At 45.1% G+C, this 18,650-nt stretch overlaps 1 protein-coding gene across 1 annotated transcript in view; it reads right to left on the bottom strand.

The window, feature by feature from the left end:
* Positions 1-5,516, bottom strand: part of lrrc28 (leucine rich repeat containing 28) — a 33,380-nt gene extending 27,864 nt beyond the window's left edge. Inside the window, exons 1-5 of the mRNA XM_056278219.1 lie at positions 5,334-5,516; positions 3,951-4,171; positions 3,069-3,109; positions 2,328-2,365; positions 1,706-1,843 (exon numbers count right to left, since the gene is read on the bottom strand). Coding sequence (XP_056134194.1) covers positions 1,706-1,843; positions 2,328-2,365; positions 3,069-3,109; positions 3,951-4,118 — 385 coding nt within the window. The 5' untranslated portion in view covers positions 4,119-4,171; positions 5,334-5,516. The remainder of the gene's footprint in view (positions 1-1,705; positions 1,844-2,327; positions 2,366-3,068; positions 3,110-3,950; positions 4,172-5,333) is intronic.
* Positions 5,517-18,650: the final 13,134 nt, after the last annotated feature.

The raw sequence follows: 18,650 nt of genomic DNA, 5'->3' as shown, positions 1-18,650 counted from the left end.
AAAGTCCTCCTACAGACCACCATTCAATGCTGCCTAGCTACGTTCTCCCGTCACCACCTTGCAGTCTCCAATCCCTTTCACATCGCACCTACTACGTAAGATATAGTCCACCTGTGTGCACTTTCCTCCACTTATACGTCACCGTTCCTCCCTCTTCTTGAAATATGTATTCACCACAGCCATTTCCATCCTTTTCCCAAAACTACCACCATCTGTCCTTCCACATTCCTCTCCTTGACACCATACTCATACCTGCCAATCACCTCCTCATCACCTCTTTTCCCTTCATCAACATGGCCATTAAAGTCCGCTCCAAAGTCCTCCTTGGGTACCACTTCATCCAACTCACTCCTGAATTCTTCCATCTCACACCCAACTTGTGGGGCATATGTGCTGATAACATTCATCAACACACCTTCGATTTCCAGCTTCATACTCATCACTCTGTCCGACCCTCTCTTCACCTCCAGCACACTCTTGACATACTATTCCTTCAGAATTACCCCTACCCAATTTCTCCTCCCATCTGCACCATGGTACAAGAGTTTGAACCCAGCTCTGATGCTCCTGGCCTTAGTCCCCTTCCACCTGGTCTCTTGCACATAAGAGTATATCTAGCTTCCTTTTCCCATCATATCAGCCAGCTCTCTCCCTTTACCAGTCATTGTGCCAACATTCAAGGTTCTGACTCTCACCTCCACACTCCTACCCTTCCTCCTCTCCCGCTGCCTCTGGACATGCCTTCCCCCTCTCCTTCTCCTTTGCCCAACAGAAGCATAGTTTCCATCAGCACCCTGCTGGCCAACAGTACCAGTGGCGGTCGTTGGTAACCCAGACCTCAACCGATCCGGTATGGAAATCTGATTTATGATCCATATCGTTATTATCGGAACTGTCGATAACACCGATGTGGATCATAAATCAGATTTCCACACTGGATCTGTGGCAGAGGGTGGTCTGGCGGCAGCCTTGCCTAGTGTTGACTTGTGTTTTTGGTGTCGACGTGTGGAGTGTGTCCAAGGTGTCTGGCTGGAAGAGCTGGCGTTGGATCGGCTGGAGGAGCCTAGTCTGCTGCTGCCTGGAGCTGCGCCCGAGGAGGAAACACCAAGGGCAGTCTAACAGGATGTGGAAGTGGGGCAGGCTAAGCTAACTGCTAGCCCATGCAGATCAGCAGTTCTGACAGTCATCCTGGCGTTCGCTCTCTTGGACAGTGAATTTTTAAAAAAAAATGTATGTTGGATATATGTGTTTTTGTGGGGTCTTTTAGTAGTTTGGATATATGTGTTCTTGTAATTTGGATGTGTTTTTGTCTTTGTGTTGCACTGCTGTGGGCTGGGGGAAATGACATTTCATTTCATTTCATGTGTGCAGGTGCATGGAATGAAATGACAAATAAATGTTCCTGATTCCTGACATGTTTGATTTGGCAAAGGTTTTACGCCGGACGCCATTCCTGATACAACCCTCCCCAATTATCTGGGCTTGGAACCGGCACTAAGAATGCACTGGCTTGTGCATCCTCAGTGGCTGGTTAAGCTGTAAAACATCAACACTGCCTGGAAATTGAACTCAGACCCTGTTTTAAATCCCATGATGAATCAAGGGTTGACCAAAGTTTGAAAGAAAAAAAAATGTCAAAAACAATTAGAGGGGCAATGAGAGAGATCAACAGAAATGGCAACTGCAGACAGAAGCTGTGCTCTACCTGGAGGAAGAGTTTTCAGCTGGTTATTTGACAGCCTTAAGTGTCGTAGGGACCTCAGCCGACCAATCTCCGGACAGATGAGCTGGAGGGCGTTGTCACTCAGATCTAGTGACTGCAGCCTGGCCAGGTTTCCAATAGCTGGAGAGCACAACACAACCATTCTCACTTGAATCAAAAGACAATCATCACATCGCTGGCTTCATTTTGACAGTAGTGGCTCAGAAAATAATGGCCTACACTTAAGCAGCGATGCCAAGATTAATTCCATTCTGATATTGCTCTGGTTACGGTTCTTTTTAATGTCCCTTTTCATTTCATGGATGTTTCATTTATTTGACAAGTTAGTTTTATCTTAATTGCAATAATTACTGATTTGCTTTATTCTGGTATTATTTTTGCTGTTGTGAAAGTCCTTTTTGTGCTGTTATGTCTTACCAATGCAAAAAATAAAAGAACTAATGCCATCAGTAAAACCAACAGGAATAGTGTGTTGTGGATCAGCTCATAGAGGATAGTCTAGTCTCAAAAACAGGCAATCGTGGATCAAATACTGTCAAATCATGTGACAAGTGTCAGTCAAGCCATGTGGAAAGCGGCTCTGTTGATAGAAAGAGAGGTTTACCTTCAGGAACGACGGCTATGTTGTTAGAGTGCAAATACCTTGAATGAACAAAAACACAAGACAACAGAATTTGAACTCTCAATTTGATGTTTAACTGGATTCTGAATCCGCCATTGGAGTCAGACTGATTATAGAGCTGTAGCGACACCAGCTGGATAAACGCCTCATTGCAGTCTCCGTTTAACTATTTTGCAGGCAGTGTTGTTGCAACGGTTTTGCACTGAAGTACGATGACATTTTTGTCTCGTCAATATCACAAGCTAATATCATGGAATGCCATTTAGCAAATTACTCAGTCATGTTAAATAACGTACATTTCACAATCAGGGGAAAGAAACACTGAAATACTTCTACTGACACTGACAGCACCAAACAGTAACAGAAGCCTTCTCAGACCCCAGTCAAAGAAATGTGTTGTTAGAGATGCTCATGTGATTACAACATTAAGCTGCTGGAGTTAGGGCTGTAAACTGACTCCTTTCTACAGGGAATAATGACAGGTACATTACCACAATCCATTAGCCAACTTTAAATTTTATGAGCAAACTAGATTGTTAAGGAATAGTTTGCTAATCTGCTAAAGTGGGGGGCAGAGTAGACTAATTCACAAGCCAGACAAACTGCACCAGCACTTTGCCAGCAGTTTTTTTTTCTAATACAGTCAATGATATTTACAAATAATAATGCAAGATGCTCATTTACAATCAAATAATAAGCACTGTAGCAAAACGCAATACTCACAGCTCAATAAGATTTGGGAGTTTCTGAGCAAGATTATCAGGCTGTGAGAGAGACAAAGAGACACAGAGAGACACAGAGAGGAGAGAGAAGTGAAGGGTTGGTTTATAAAGTAACTCAACAATGTCGGAAATATTGCCCCAAAATTAGATTTGATTCATCATGACATCAATTATAGCATAGAAATATAATTGCAATGGGGACAATTTCACAGGATTTAGTCTGCACTTATTTCAACAAAATGTGAGTTTTGAAACTTGACTGAATGATTTTTTTTTTCCTCTGGAAGATCATGATAGAAAAGTAAAGCAAACTTGTTCAGAAAATTTTATGATTGGTAAACCCTGACAAATAAGGTCTAAAGTTATATTCTGCACTGTATATAGTGTCGATGATAGTAGCATGGTAGTGTCGACCAACTGTCAGATTTAGTAGTGGAGCTTTGCGAGATATTCGCTCCTGTGCAGAAAGAGCAAGCAAACTGCAAGCAACAGGATTATGTAAGAAAATGTCCATACATTTGAGCATCGTGATATTATTTTTTTTCCACAATATTGTATCTTTTTTCAAAAACAGTGGATCAATTCTTAAGATTACGCATAGAGACGTGGCACTGCTTCATTGTGCCGTTTCCACCTCTGACCACTGGGTAGCAAGTGCAGTACAGGACTGCACAGAACTACAACAGCCACAGGCTATGGCTCTGATTCCTCTGATTTTATGCATGTTGAGGTGTACTTTTTGATGACATTTTTCTAAAATGTTGAAAATATTTGCAGTATATCGCAGTATCCTTATATGTCACAATATATTAAATCTTGACACCTGCACGGTGATATGAGCTGTATTGGTAAATTCTCGGCAGTACGCAGCTCTAACAGATACCAGTGTAGTGATGGAGTTCCTCTTCATGTAGAGTCGCTCCAGAAACTGCAAGCCTTCACCCTTCAGCAGCTCCACAGGGAAGCAGTTTAAGTTCTTGTAGTTGAGGAACAGGTTCTTGTGGCGCTCTTGTTTGGCCGTTAATATTGCTTCGTTGAGTTCTGTGGCCATCTCTCAGGAGACACCTCCTTGGGCAGGAGTCCGCAGCCACAACTTATTGTTGCCTGAGACAAGGCAGGATGGAAAGAAGCGTCAAAAACATCATGCTAGGTCCGGATAAGAATTCAATGTTATCTTTCAATATTATATTGGGATGAAATTCAGATATTGCCATATTATGATACAAAATCGTGTCATCTAAACGAATGACAACAAGATTACCTAAAATTTCTCACAAAATGGGATCTGAAATAATTGAGGGCCAATTATTTGAAAACAAGTCTTGGTTTGATGCTATAGTTGACATTACCACACAGTTCAGTGTAATAAACATCAGGTGGACTTCTAAATAGGGCATCTTTGTATGTAAGCAGATATCGTGTTTGTTTTGTGATCCTATTTTACATTTCACCCAGCACCGCATCACCCTTGTATCTTTCGTTAAAGACAATGCCCCCGGCCGCAGACAAGCAAGCTGATGTATGCGATACTGCTAATCCAGGGTGGTTAGACCGCCCCAGCTTCTTCAGCTGCTGGGAGGCGACATCCCATCCCCTCTCCTCTCTCTTTTCTCCACAGTTGTACTTGGCCAATTACACTACTCACATCCGGCTTCCCACCCACAGACGCGGCCAATTGTGTCTGCAATTGTGTCTGCAGGGACGCCCGACCAAACAATAACCCAGCACAGGTGACGTTCTGCGGTGGGAGGAAGGAGTCCACACCGCCCCAGCTTCTTCAGCTGCTGGGAGGCGACATCCCCTCCTCTCCTCTCCTCTCCCCTCCCCTCCCCTCCCACTACTCACATCCGGCTTCCCACCCGCAGACGCGGCCCATTGAGTCTGCAGGGACGCCCGACCAAACCAGTGGTAACACGGGGATTCGAACCGCCGACCCCCGTGGTGGCAGGCAACGTAGTGGACCGCTACGCTACCGCGGCGCTGCCGGGAGGCGGCGTGACCAGCAGCGGCGGTAGCGGCGTTTGGTCGCCGCGGTAAAGCTACAAGGTGCGACTCAACAGGTCGGCGCACTGCAGCGTCATCGATTAGCCAGCAACAGAAGCCCGGAGAGCAGTTCGGGAGCAGATAACGGAGGCACCAAGCTACCCAGTCTAAGCTAGGAGCACATAGCCATTAGCCGCCTCTCGACACGCTAGTCTGACGAGCTCCCTCACGTTCACCCAGAAACGACGACAAAACGCGAGAAAAGGCCGCCATTTCTTTTTACCTCAGTCTCGCATGGCCACGCCAGCCGTCGCCTATCGCCCCGCGAGTCTATGTGCGCATTTCCTTTACCGAAACGCCAGTTTACCTGCCTGGCTAGCTAGCTAGCCGGCTAGCTAACGGACGTAGCGGCTCGCTCGCTTTACCACCGAGCAACAAACGTAAACAACGGGAGAGGGGAGGGGGGGTTCCCCCTGTGACGTAGTCGCCCATGCCCCCCCTGTGACGTAGTCGCCCATGTGGCCGACGGTCATTGTAGTCTTGGACCTAAAAAAAAAAGAAAAGAGGATGACGTCAGTTTGAGTCCCGTGCAGCGCCGCTGGAGCCGTTCGGCGTTATTTGTTTATGGGAGAATGAACGGGGGGGGGGGGGGTTCTGAAATGCGGTCCCTCTGTCCTCTTACCGTGTTTATCAACTGCTTTAATTCACTCCTGAAACCTGCAAAAGTGCCGACATACATTCAAAATAATAATAATAATAGTAATAATAATAATGTAAACTACTAATAAGACACGTTAGCCCCTAGCTAACAGGTCTGATCCTTTAGCCGAGCGGTTAGTGACGTCGCCTTGTGGTGCAGTACACTCCGTAATCGAATCCCGCACCGGGCAAGAAAATAACCGGTAACAATAATAATCAATCAATCTTATATAGTTTATGTATACATGCCTGAAAGGAAATTATTAACAAATACAGAGGCCAAAACTCATCGGTTCTTATGTGTTTTATTGATGCTTCTGAAGCTTTTGATCGTGTTAATCACAGAAAGCTGTTTGTTAAACTGAGTCAGAGAGGGGTGCCTAAATATACATGGTGACAATCCTGGCTTAGTGGTCTGCCCACCAGACTGTGCAAGATGGGGTAATAGTGTTTCAGCCCCATTTGGGGTCAGACGAGGGGGAATTCTGTCTCCAGTTCTCTACAATTTATATATTGATGATGTGCCCCAGCAGCTGAAAGCCTGTAACACTGGGTGCATGATGGGTAATACCTTGGTGAACCATATTATGTATGCAGATGACCTTGTCCTCTTTAGTCCCAGCAGCGCCGGTCTCCAGCAGCTCCTTGATATATGTTGTGTGTATGGTGTGCAGCATGATATCACATACAATGCTAGTAAGAGTGTTGTCATGATCTGCAGAACCAAAGAGGTCAATCATCTAACATGTCCTGATTTTAAATTGTCTGATAATAATCTTGGGGTATGTAATCTTGGGCATTATATGACTGAACAAATGACAGACGATGATGATATTTATAGGCAATGCCGCATGATGTATGTGCACAAGCAAACACTCTGTCACGCAAGTTTGGTATGTGCTCAGTTAGTGTGAAGACGTCTCTGTTCAGAGCATATTGTACAACACTCTATACTGCCCCCTTGTGGTCAAACTATAAAAAAGCAAGCTTACAGAGGCTTCGAGTAGCTTATAATGATGCTATGGGAATACTACTAACAAGACCTGGATGGTGTAGTGCAGGTGACATGTTTGTGGCTGCAGGAGTCAGTACCTATCAGGCTCTTCTAAGAAATCTCATGTATAAATTTATTTGCCGGCTCAATGACTCTGATAATGTAGTCATCAAGAGTTTAACTAATATAAGATTCAGTGCCACACGCTACCAGTGGGACCACTGGTGTAGCTGCCTTCTTATAAGACACTGATTTGTTCCTTTTATGTTATTCTATTGTGTTTACTCTGGGGTTTGTCCTTTCTCTATTTGTCTTTGTCTGTTATGGACCCTGAGTCTGCAATAAAGTTTGGAAAATATAGCGCTTTTCTAACACTAAAGTCACTTTACAATAAACGGGGTGAAAAAAAATTGTGAGTACACATCACCAAATGGAAATACATACATATATAGTATTTTAATTATCGCATGAGTAAAGACAAATAATATGCTGAGTATTGGCATCAATATGACACGGTCAACCTTGGGTACATATTTATGCACCATACTTAGAGCTGATGATCACCAAATCATTGCAATTTGTCTGTAAACTACAGTGTAAAGTAGCAGTCAATATAGATTGTTCTACACACACACACACACACAAATCTATACCCAGATAGCAAAATTGCTGTGGCCCGGACCCATCCCACACCCGGCACTTCATCCGGCCCATATACCACATGGAATGATGGCACTTGGGCGGTCCGCTCCTGTTTGCCAGATTTGGGCCAGAACCAAGCCATAGCAATGCCGCATGTGCCACATATTTACCAAAGGTGGCCCATATTTGTTGTGTGATATTTGGGCCATATTCACCATTTACCACACGGGCCACTTCAGGGTCACATCCAGATGACATGTTGCTGAGAGCACCGCATCTTTGCCAAAAAAAGGCCCACATTTGAGTTGACATATTTGGGCCATATTTGGTATTATACATGTGGGCCACTTTAGGCTCAGATCCATTTTGTCAGGGCCGGAAGAAGGCCGTCAGTGTTGCATCATTGCTTGAAGTGGCCCACATCCGGATGCTATCTGGGTAAAGATATCTATTACAGTATTCCCAGCTAGTGTAATGTACAAGAAAATACTGATCTGATGCATAAAATCTGACTGTAGCAGCTTACCGGCCAGTTCGCCCACAACGTTTCATCCACACGACCCTGTTGTTGTACCGATTGTTGTTTTTAGTATTTTGCATGTAAGGATTTGTGTAATGAAGAGCATGTGGGAGCGATAGAAGTCAACTGTAAACAATACAATCCATTTTGATTAGAAAGACGTATTTCAACGATTTTCTTTATGCCAATTGTATGACCTTTGTGTTTACAGGGTACCGTGCAAAATGTGCTTTACATTTGCATTTTGTCTGAACGCAATCAGAAATTATAGTGTTACAGGAAAACGAGTTAACTGTGTGGGGTTTCCAGCGGTCGAAAAGAAACTGTTATATGACGAATGCAGCGTGTAAAGATGACATATGGCGCAGCTGTTACAAGTTTAAAGGACTTACCATAGTTACAAAAATAATGCTGCAGCTGTGGTGCAGAAATGACATTCTCTCTCTTTCAGTCACAGCTGGATCTGGACTGAGCCTGCAGACCATCCTGCAAACGCTGCTTGTTTCTATGCGGGGAGCCCCGGTTGGTAGAACTGACTTCAGGGAGACACGGTTCACCAGAGACAGGTGTGGGGTCATGACCAGCTCGAAACCGGGGGGCACATATTGGGAGAGACATGAGTAATCAGATTAACGTGATTTGGTCATTAAGCGTAACGACATAAATGGTAAACGAAACAGGAAATAATTTCCATGCGGGACCGAACGGGGCGCTCCTCTAGGGAACACTGGGCCCAGCTGTGCTGATGACCCGACTGTCTACCGGGTACCTGCAAGGAAAACCATGGAGGGCCCCAGCAGACAAAAGCTGAACCAGGAGAAACAAGCAAAGGAATCTTATCCGTCTCGATGTGGCGGATGAATTTCTTTTTACTGGTTGATCTTTTTCATGACCAGAGGAGAAGTAATGCTGCCTTTCCTGCAGCCACTGCTTCTGTAGCAGAAGAAGAGCACGGGAAGATGGCGGCACCAATTCACATCTGCGACAGCGGCCTCACCCAGTACCGTCCATGCAGTGTCTTTGCCCACGTCTCAGTTTGTCTTCGTTTGATGGCTGGGAGAGCTGGCGCTGGATCGGCTGGGAGAGCTGGCGCTGGATCGGCTGGGAGAGCCGGCGCTGGATCGGCTGAGGGAGAGCCTGGTCTGCAGCATCCGGTGGGCCCCGGGACCACGGCCCTGAGTGGAGCCGCGCCCCAAGAGCGAACGCCAAGGGCGGTCTGACAGGATGCGGAAGCGGGGCAGGCTAAGCTAACTGCTAGCCCACCCTTACAACCAAGCAGACTATTCAAGTGTGCCATTAGTATACTTATTTTAAACTAAACATCAGTGAGTATGCCTTCGGTTTATATTTTAAGTACTTATCAGAGACATACTAAACAAAATTATACCTAAGTATACTTACAAGTATACTACTAGTGCACTGATATTAAATATGCTTGAAATATACAAGCAGGTGGCTGGTGTGACAGAGGAGGATGCAGAGGACGGGAAGAGATGGAAACTGGTGATCCGCTGTGGCGCCCCCTAATGGGGGCAGCCGAAGGTAGTAGTAGCAGTAGTAGCAGTAGATACTTCAACTTAATAAAATAAACTTCAAGTTGTAGTGGTTAATACTTTTTTTGCAGACTGGCAGTTCTGACAGTCATCCTGGCTGGTGTTGGTTCTCCTGGACAGTGATTTTTTGTTTTGTTTAGATGTGATAGTTTGGATGTGTGTGTTAGTTTGGATATATGTGTTAGTTTGGATATGTGTGTTAGTTTGGATGTATGTGTTAGTTTGGACATGTGTGTTAGTTTGGATATATGTGTTAGTTTGGATGTATGTGTTAGTTTAGATGTGTGTGTTAGTTTGGATATATGTGTTAGTTTGGATATATGTGTTAGTTTAGATGTGTGTGTTAGTTTGGATATATGTGTTAGTTTAGATATGTGTGTTAGTTTGGATGTATGTGTTAGTTTAGATGTGTGTGTTAGTTTGGATATATGTGTTAGTTTGGATATATGTGTTAGTTTGGATGTATGTGTTAGTTTGGATATATGTGTTAGTTTAGATGTGTGTGTTAGTTTGGATATATGTGTTAGTTTGGATATATGTGTTAGTTTGGATATATGTGTTAGTTTGCATATATGTGTTAGTTGAGATGTGTGTGTTAGTTTGGATGTGTGTTAGTTTGGATGTATGTGTTAGTTTGGATATGTGTGTTAGTTTGGATGTGTGTTAGTTTGGATGTATGTGTTAGTTTAGATGTATGTGTGTTAGTTTAGATGTATGTGTGTTAGTTTGGATGTGTGTGTTAGTTTAGATGTGTGTGTTAGTTTGGATGTATGTGTTAGTTTAGATGTATGTGTGTTAGTTTGGATGTGTGTGTTAGTTTAGATGTGTGTGTTAGTTTGGATATGTGTGTTAGTTTGGATATATGTGTTAGTTTGGATGTGTGTTAGTTTGGATATGTGTGTTAGTTTGAATATATGTGTTAGTTTGGATATATGTGTTAGTTTGGATATATGTGTTAGTTTGGATATATCTGTTAGTTTAGATGTGTGTGTTAGTTTGGATGTGTGTTAGTTTGGATGTATGTGTTAGTTTGGATATGTGTGTTAGTTTGGATGTGTGTTAGTTTTGATGTATGTGTTAGTTTAGATGTATGTGTGTTAGTTTAGATGTATGTGTGTTAGTTTGGATGTGTGTGTTAGTTTAGATGTATGTGTGTTAGTTTAGATGTATGTGTGTTAGTTTGGATGTGTGTGTTAGTTTAGATGTGTGTGTTAGTTTGGATGTATGTGTTAGTTTAGATGTATGTGTGTTAGTTTGGATGTGTGTTAGTTTAGATGTGTGTGTTAGTTTGGATATGTGTGTTAGTTTGGATATGTGTGTTAGTTTGGATATGTGTGTTAGTTTAGATGTGTGTGTTAGTTTGGATGTGTGTGTTAGTTGAGATGTGTGTTAGTTTAGATGTGTGTGTTAGTTTGGATGTGTGTTAGTTTGGATATGTGTGTTAGTTTGGATGTGTGTGTTAGTTTAGATGTGTGTGTTAGTTTGGATGTGTGTGTTAGTTGAGATGTGTGTTAGTTTAGATGTGTGTGTTAGTTTGGATGTGTGTTAGTTTGGATATGTGTGTTAGTTTGGATGTGTGTGTTAGTTTAGATGTGTGTGTTAGTTTGGATGTGTGTGTTAGGTTGGATGTGTGTTAGTTGGACATGTGTGTTAGTTTGGATGTGTGTTAGTTCGGTTATGTGTGTTAGTTTGGATGTGTGTGTGTTAGTTTGGATATGTGTGTTAGTTTGGATGTGTGTTAGTTTAGATGTATGTGTGTTAGTTTGGATATGTGTGTTAGTTTGGATATGTGTGTTAGTTTGGATATGTGTGTTAGTTTGGATATGTGTGTTAGTTTGGATATGTTAGTTTGGGTATGCGTGTTAGTTTGGACGTGTGTGTGTTAGTTTGGATATGTGTGTTAGTTTGGATGTGTGTTAGTTTAGATGTATGTGTGTTAGTTTGGATATGTGTGTTAGTTTGGATATGTTAGTTTGGGTATGTGTGTTAGTTTGGACGTGTGTGTCCTTGTAGTTTTGGATGTGTTTTTGTCTTCGTGTTGCACCGCTGCGGGCTGAGGAAACGACAAGGTGTTCCTGATTCTGATGTAAACGCAGGTCCACGCAGCCCCAGTCGGTCCGGTCGGGGCTACATGGTCAGAGTGAGGGGACTGCTGCTATGGCTGCAAAGGGTCTCGCCCCAAAGGAAACGCTGCACTGAACAACACGCCGCCTTCACAACAAAAGAGGCGCAGCGACACAGTTTGCATATGTTTTATTCATTTTAAATCTTGTGGTAAACGCTTAGAAAAAAAAAGAATCAGAGAAACCAACATTCTCTTTTCCTTCAGCCATTCAATTTTGTCACCAGGATTTAGAATATTTGATAGCAGTAAAAAAAAAAAAAACACAACAGAATATACAAAAGAAAATGAAGAATGAAGCGTCAGTCTAATAATAAATCAATACAACAAAGAGACACAAAAAAAAAAAAACAATTCTGAAGGCCAATTTACACACATCGACGTGTCGGTATCAAAATGGCCACAATTTACGACAAAAAAAAAGGGGGGGTTTCAGTCATTAGCCTATCAGCTCTAAGAGGCGTCCAAGTGGTAAAATTGAGGCAAACGTCAGACCACAAATGTTGAAAGTGTTCATCAAAACACACCAGTGATTTTATGAAGGTGTCCAAAACAACAACAACAACAACAAAAAGAAAAAAGAAAACGCCCGACACTGAGCCAGGACCCTAGCTGATAGACCGATTTGAACCGCTTATCTTTAATGCATCAAACCACAACCAGTACCAACTCAGAAACCAACAGCCACACACACACACACACACACACACAAACACACAAACTGCACAATATAGACCAAAACACAAACATAGTGATCAAGTACCAGGAGAGAAGGTGGGATGGAAATGAATGGAGAGACAGAGCAAAAGAGGAGTGAGGGTTTGGTGAGACAAGTCCACCTGTGTTAGATGTGTCCGTTTAGTCTGTGACTCCAAATGGGGGGGGGGGGGGGGGCGGTGCGGCCGAGACACTGAATGACCCGCCGGCGGCGCTGTTGAGTATCAACCTGTTAAGGAGGTGAGATTTCCCTCTACGCCAGTGCTTCTCAAACCAGTCCTCAAGGACCCCCTATCCTGCAGATTTTCATTGTAACCCTGCATAGGTAGCCCTGCTTGTACTTACTCGACCAATCATCTCGAAGCACTTAATTATGCAAGGTGTGCAAACTCTGACAATCACTGCTGATTGGTTGAATAACTATAAACAGGTGCCTTATTCAGGGTTGCAAAGAAAATCTGCAGGATAGGGGGTCCTTGAGGACTGGGTTGAGAAACACTGCTCTACGCCACCTGCCGTGTGACACACCAACCCACTGAACCGGTATGTCCTTTATCTCGACAAGCCAGCTCCCATACTGTACCGCCCGGCCACGTTTAGAGCTCCAGAACGACCGGCTGTTTATAAAAAGAGGCTCGGAGTGGGATAATAGACCTTTGTCACAACCGTGGCCAACATCTGCCCCCTGTTAGCCGGAAGGTGAAGATGGGTTCTCATAGCCCACGATGTTAAAAAGCCAACTTGCTGTGGCCTCTGACTGTCTGCAGCTTTCACCACAGCGTACAACACAATACAGGCGCTGCTGTTATCGACTCATCTTTGTTTCTGTTGTCAGACGACGGCACAACTGTGAAGTGCTTTGACAGAGGTCACAAAATTCTGAAATGACGGTTAGCGTTGTTTAGCTAGCTGGCATTCCGGCAACCCAGCTCACATTACTTTGCCCAAAGGGACACCATCACTGTGGCGGCCTGGGTTGGGCCTTGGCATCGCAGCTCCCTGGTTGCGAACGCTGCGGGGCCTTCTCCGTTGAATGTGGCGGTCATGGGGGATTCAGGATGATGCGCGTTGTGGTGGGCGGGGGCGTCTGCCCCTGGGACAGCTCTTCGTCTGCACGTTGGTTCGGGGTGGGCGGAGGGGGCTTGTGGTGGTCCCAGCCGTTGTTTTCCAGCAGTTGCTTGCTGTTTCTGCTTCCCACCAGCTGGGGAAAGGCTGTACCCAGTGGGTGAGGCTACAGCGGCACTGGCTGGCGGGATCCGGGATCCAGGGTAGGTCTTTCACATTTTACCATATTGGATCGTTTTCATCATGGCCTACCAGTCTAAAGGGAAGTTGAAGCTGGTTGGAGTACCACAGTAACGGCCTCCAAATGTGAAGATGTGCATCACCCGGGCTTTGGGTACTTTGCCTTCTAGACCCGTTTGGGACTAGCACAAACCACTGCGTGGGTGCTAATCCCATGGAAACGCAATGACACTTATCTGGAAGACTCGTTTGGTGTCGTTTGTGGCACTTTTCACCTGGGTTGGGCAAGTTTTCCCAACCAAAATGTGCAGATGTGGTAACCTTTCTGAAGTCCTTGAACCTTTTCCTGAAACCCTGAGTGAAACACATATTGTTTGAAAATGGCCCAGCGGCCAGTTCAGGGTGTCTCCCACACCTGCCGCCCAATGACTGCTGGGATAGGCTCCAGCATCCCCGCGACCCTGAGAGCAGGATAAGCGGTTTGGATAACAGATGGATGGAATGTATAAAATCTCACCTTCGCGTAACTTGTCCAAGTCCACTTTAACATGTATGCTCCTGTTCTTCTACTTCAACTTACTGTACACTGACAAAATATTATCCTGAGCTAACTGGTTTCTTACGGTGGACATCATTCTGCACGAAATAAAAATATTTCTTTTACAAAAGGGACAAAAGAAACTAGTAAGTAGCCTCTCTACGAGGAGGGGTGCATTTGGTGCGCTTCTATGGATTCAGAAAACGAGGTGTAGAACAGGAGTGTCCACACTGAAAATAAACTTGGACAAGCCGGACAAAAGTAAGATTTTAAACTTTATCACAAATATTTCCAAATGCTATATTTCACTCGGGTTACAGAAAAGGTTTCAAGGATCTCAGAAAGTTTATCAGACTGGCACATTTGGATCGGGAAGTCTTACCAAACCCAAGTCAAAAGTGCCGCAAACAGCGCAAAACAAAGTTTTCCCGGAGATCATCAACGCGTTTCCATGGGACTAGCACCCGCCCGGTGGTTTGTGCTAGTCCCAAACTGGGCCATTTGCCTCCATCGCAGACAACGCATGGGGGAAGACGAAGTCCTGGGCTGTGAAGAACGAGCCTTCAAGCAACAGACTGGAGATCTGCTCAACAAACCCTAAAAATCCCTGTCTAAACTGCCCGTACCCGCACTTCACTTCAGCTTGACAAGAATTCTTGTGGAAATCAGGTTTTAGTGAAACGGGTTTCGTCTATTGCAAAGAGAGAGAGAGAGAGAGAGGAAGAGGGGGTAGAGAAAGAGGAGGAGGAGGAGAGGGATGGATCAACTTTTTATAGATGTGCTGTTGTCGGACAACGGAAACAAAGCTACGTCAGTGACCGCACCTGTATTGTGTTATTACACATTGTGTTGAAACCCAGAATGAGGGACCACCACAGACAGAACTGACGACGACAGAAAGTTGACTCCAACGCCGCAGGAAATGTCGAGAACCGATGTTTACCCTACCGGGACGAGGCGCCTCGGCCGCGTTCGTGGAGAAGGTCCGCCGGGCCACGGCTACAACTTGGGCTTGTGTACCGTCACGTCTGCGGGTTGGTCGTCCAGCCCGGTCGTTTCCACACCCGGGAAGCGGAGTCACTTTTCTAAAGTCACAAAGTGATGGCAATGCTGGGTAAGTAGGATAGGAAAACTGGCTGCCTGTGTGTGCACGTAGGCCAAGTTCCCCTGAGAATGTGCAATCACAGCTGACACACACAAAGACAGTTCCCAAGTCACTACTGTAAAAGCGCATTAAGTGTCGAAGGTAACTATTTCAGTCCAATGTTTTGTTATCTGTATGGTACCTCAGCCTTACTAAACAGTACCAGCCCAGTCGGGGTCTGTACTCCACTTGACGGTACACTCTGACTGTTTTGGTGGTCCATGGTTTAGTCTAGCTAGTGGCCGTCCTGCTGTCTCAGTGTTGTCTTTGGACAGAAAACAAAGTCCACTAACAACCGACATGACACGAGTTCACAAGGCTAGGCGGAAAAGATGTCTTAAAGCAATCAGACGGTCAAAAACGACAATTTGTGAGTAAGACCGTTCACAAGAATCTGGTTAGCGGCGTCTTCATTCTCCACCAAAACCACTTGAAACTCCACTCGGCAAACAGCGGGTGTTAAAGAGAGGACAGCGGGTTCGATTAAGGCTTCTCGGAAGAACAGGCAGGAATGTTAGGCAGATTAAACATTTCGCTGGCCCCCTCCTAAAAAAAAAAAAAAAAAAAAAGTGTTTCACAACAGATTAAATGAAGCTGTGTTTAGTCAAGGATGAACACGTCTTAACTTTCCCATATGTTAGCAGCAACCTCAATTAACACAGCAAACTCCGTTAAAGTGTTGCGGCGTTCAGCAAATTAAGAGTATATTGCGTGAAAACAAACTTGGTTTTCAGAGGGTGGGATCCTGACTGGCGTCACCAGAGTATCCTCGCCGTGGTCTAGCGGCCCATCCGATGAGACCGCGGTGACCGTCAGAGCCCCTCTCTTCTGTCATCTAACGACCCGTATTCTACTGTGATGGTTTGGATTTAGTAGTAAATCTGACGAGTCCAGAAATGCCACGGGCCATCCGCTGAACTACAAGCCAATCTCCATCTCTAATAACATGGAAACAAATAAATATTTACTCTGAAAGGTGCAAAGACATACAGAAAAAGATTTATTCTATACTTGTACTATCTGCACCCATATAATAATCTATAGCTATTCATATATGGTGAAACCATGGGCGCAGACCTGTTGATCTAAATTCATTTCAAAACAACAAAAAAAGAAATGCTTTCCACTCAGGAACATCCCCCTCTACCGGCTTCACTTTCATTCTTCAATCTTTACAAACTTTGGATAGCAAAATGCAGTTGTGCCCTGATTTAATGTGCCACATCCATAAACCGTCACCTCCCACACGCCATCCTGCGTGTGGGAGGGTCGGTAGGCTCAACACACTGGGGACTCCTGACGACAGAACGGACAGATTCTGTCTTCTCTGCCGTCTTCCTCCACAACACGGGGGTTGTGTCTGAGGCCGGCTGGACCCACATCGCTCCTCACAGCGGGAGATGACGCACGGTCACCCCCCCCCCCCCTCGGTTAAAGGTACGTTCCACCAGACAGCTGAGCCGATGGAGCTCCAACTTTGTGCGTTTACCACTAGGGAAATTGAAGGGGAGGCCGATTATTACCAAATACGAGGCTCTGTCTAAGCACAGCCACCTTTAGGGAAGACCGTCTCTGCAATATGGCATTTGTCTGTTTATTCAACATACATTTGAACTTAAAACTGCGAGGAAGCCTGAGGGGAGGGTGCAACTCTGTAAATTCAACATTGACTCGTTAACTCTCTCCGCCCAGAGAGGAGGAGTGGTTTGGCCTTCCAAAGTAGGAACTCCATTAATATTCCCCTTCCCCCGGATAACTAACGTCGCTTTAAACCGGAGGACATGCTTTCGGGTGCCCACCAGAGGGCAGACGGCGTTGATCTCGGTGGCACTGCATAGCTTTGCAGGAGCAAAAACAAAACAAACAAACCCAAAAAAACAAAACGAACATCTTCAACCGCAGGCCACAGTAGCTGGTGCACGTTCTCCACCCGACCAGACAGATGTTAAGCAGAGCTCGTAGGCTAAGTAAGGCGGCCGCAGAAGCAGCCCGGCACGTCTCGGTCCAGCCTCCCTCCCTCCGGCAGGGTGGGTGGGTTTCTGTCGCCCGTGTGTTGCGCGTCGTGTTAAAAGGTGTGTCAAGGTTGTCCGGAGCCCTAAATAGGACCTTCCGAGTGGACAACAGAGGTGAGATGTCTTTCTTGTTTCCGAACGCAGAGATTAAAACAAACAGTGAGGTAGATGAATGCTCGAAGGAACAACAGAAGCGTTCCTCCAAATAGAAAAAAAGCATACAAAATGAAGAAAGAAAGAAAAAAAAAACCTCTTAAGGGTAATGGTACAGTGATTTACAATTAACAAAATTAAATAAATAAGGAAAAGCTCACGGGGCTGGGGATTTTTCTTTCTTCTATATAAAGGTGGACAAGCATTTAAAGTCCACCCCCCCCCCCCCCCCGAGCGGTCCTCTGAGATCCGAACGCACGCCGTCACATCGTCGTGGCTACTCTGCTGCGTTCCTTTAGCACACCCCAACTCCTCGAAAACAGGAAAGAAGGATTTGTCTCAAGTTCAGTCGATCTCATGGTGTTTCAGCGGCAGCTATCTCGGTCCCTACGCTCCCACCAGCTGAGGTGTGTCCGTATGAGGGGAGCAGCGTGACTACGGAAATATTTTCATGCCAGCGCTACCTCAAAGTAAGTGCAGGGCCTGGACCTTCGGTCCCATCACTGGTTTGGGCTAGGAGCGGGGGGGATGGGGGGGGGGTCTCCTTTAGTCTGTAACTCAGACTTCATCATTTCTAATGCAGCCTTTGAGTTCCACTCATATCACGTGGGGGACCTGCCACAAACAGTAATTGGACCTACTTTGGACCCAGCTCTGCAGTTTGAGGCATGCACTGGCCTAATCTAAAGATCAGAGTGATCCCTGTAGAATAGCAGAGGAAACAGGAAAGGGGGTGAGACAGGGAGGTAACTAACATAGGCGAGGTTTCTCTGGTGCCCAAAGCCGGGCTGCATCCACACAGCAAAATCCCCTTAGACACATCGGTACGAGGGGGAAAAAATCAAATAAAAAGAAAAGGATTCAACTCCTCTTTGACCTGAGAATCACGCGGGGCTCAGCAGCGACACCTGACCTATGACTCCAAACACCATGGGTAGAGGAGGCAAAGCTGAGGTGTGCCAAAAGAGAAAAAAAAAAAAAAAGGTGAGAAAGGGGGATGTGGGGAGGGGGGGGGGTGGGGGTAAAGGCCTCGGAAGCTATGTGGCAAAATAATAGTCGTCGGTTTTTAAGCAACATAGAAAAAGTTGTCTCGGATACATTGTAACCAATTAAAAGCATAAAAATAAGCAACTGGACTGTAGTGGGAACGGTCACAGATCCAACCTGAAGGACTCCCTTCTTTTTACACACACGCACGCGCACACACACAAACACACACACACACACACACACATAAACATATGTGCGTGTGTGTAATATA

The sequence above is a fragment of the Lampris incognitus genome, chromosome 4 (assembly GCF_029633865.1).
Source record: "Lampris incognitus isolate fLamInc1 chromosome 4, fLamInc1.hap2, whole genome shotgun sequence".
In the NCBI taxonomy this organism is placed as follows: domain Eukaryota; kingdom Metazoa; phylum Chordata; class Actinopteri; order Lampriformes; family Lampridae; genus Lampris; species Lampris incognitus.
The sequence above is the reverse complement of the archived record's forward strand: the minus strand, read 5'-3'. Positions and strand labels throughout refer to the sequence as shown.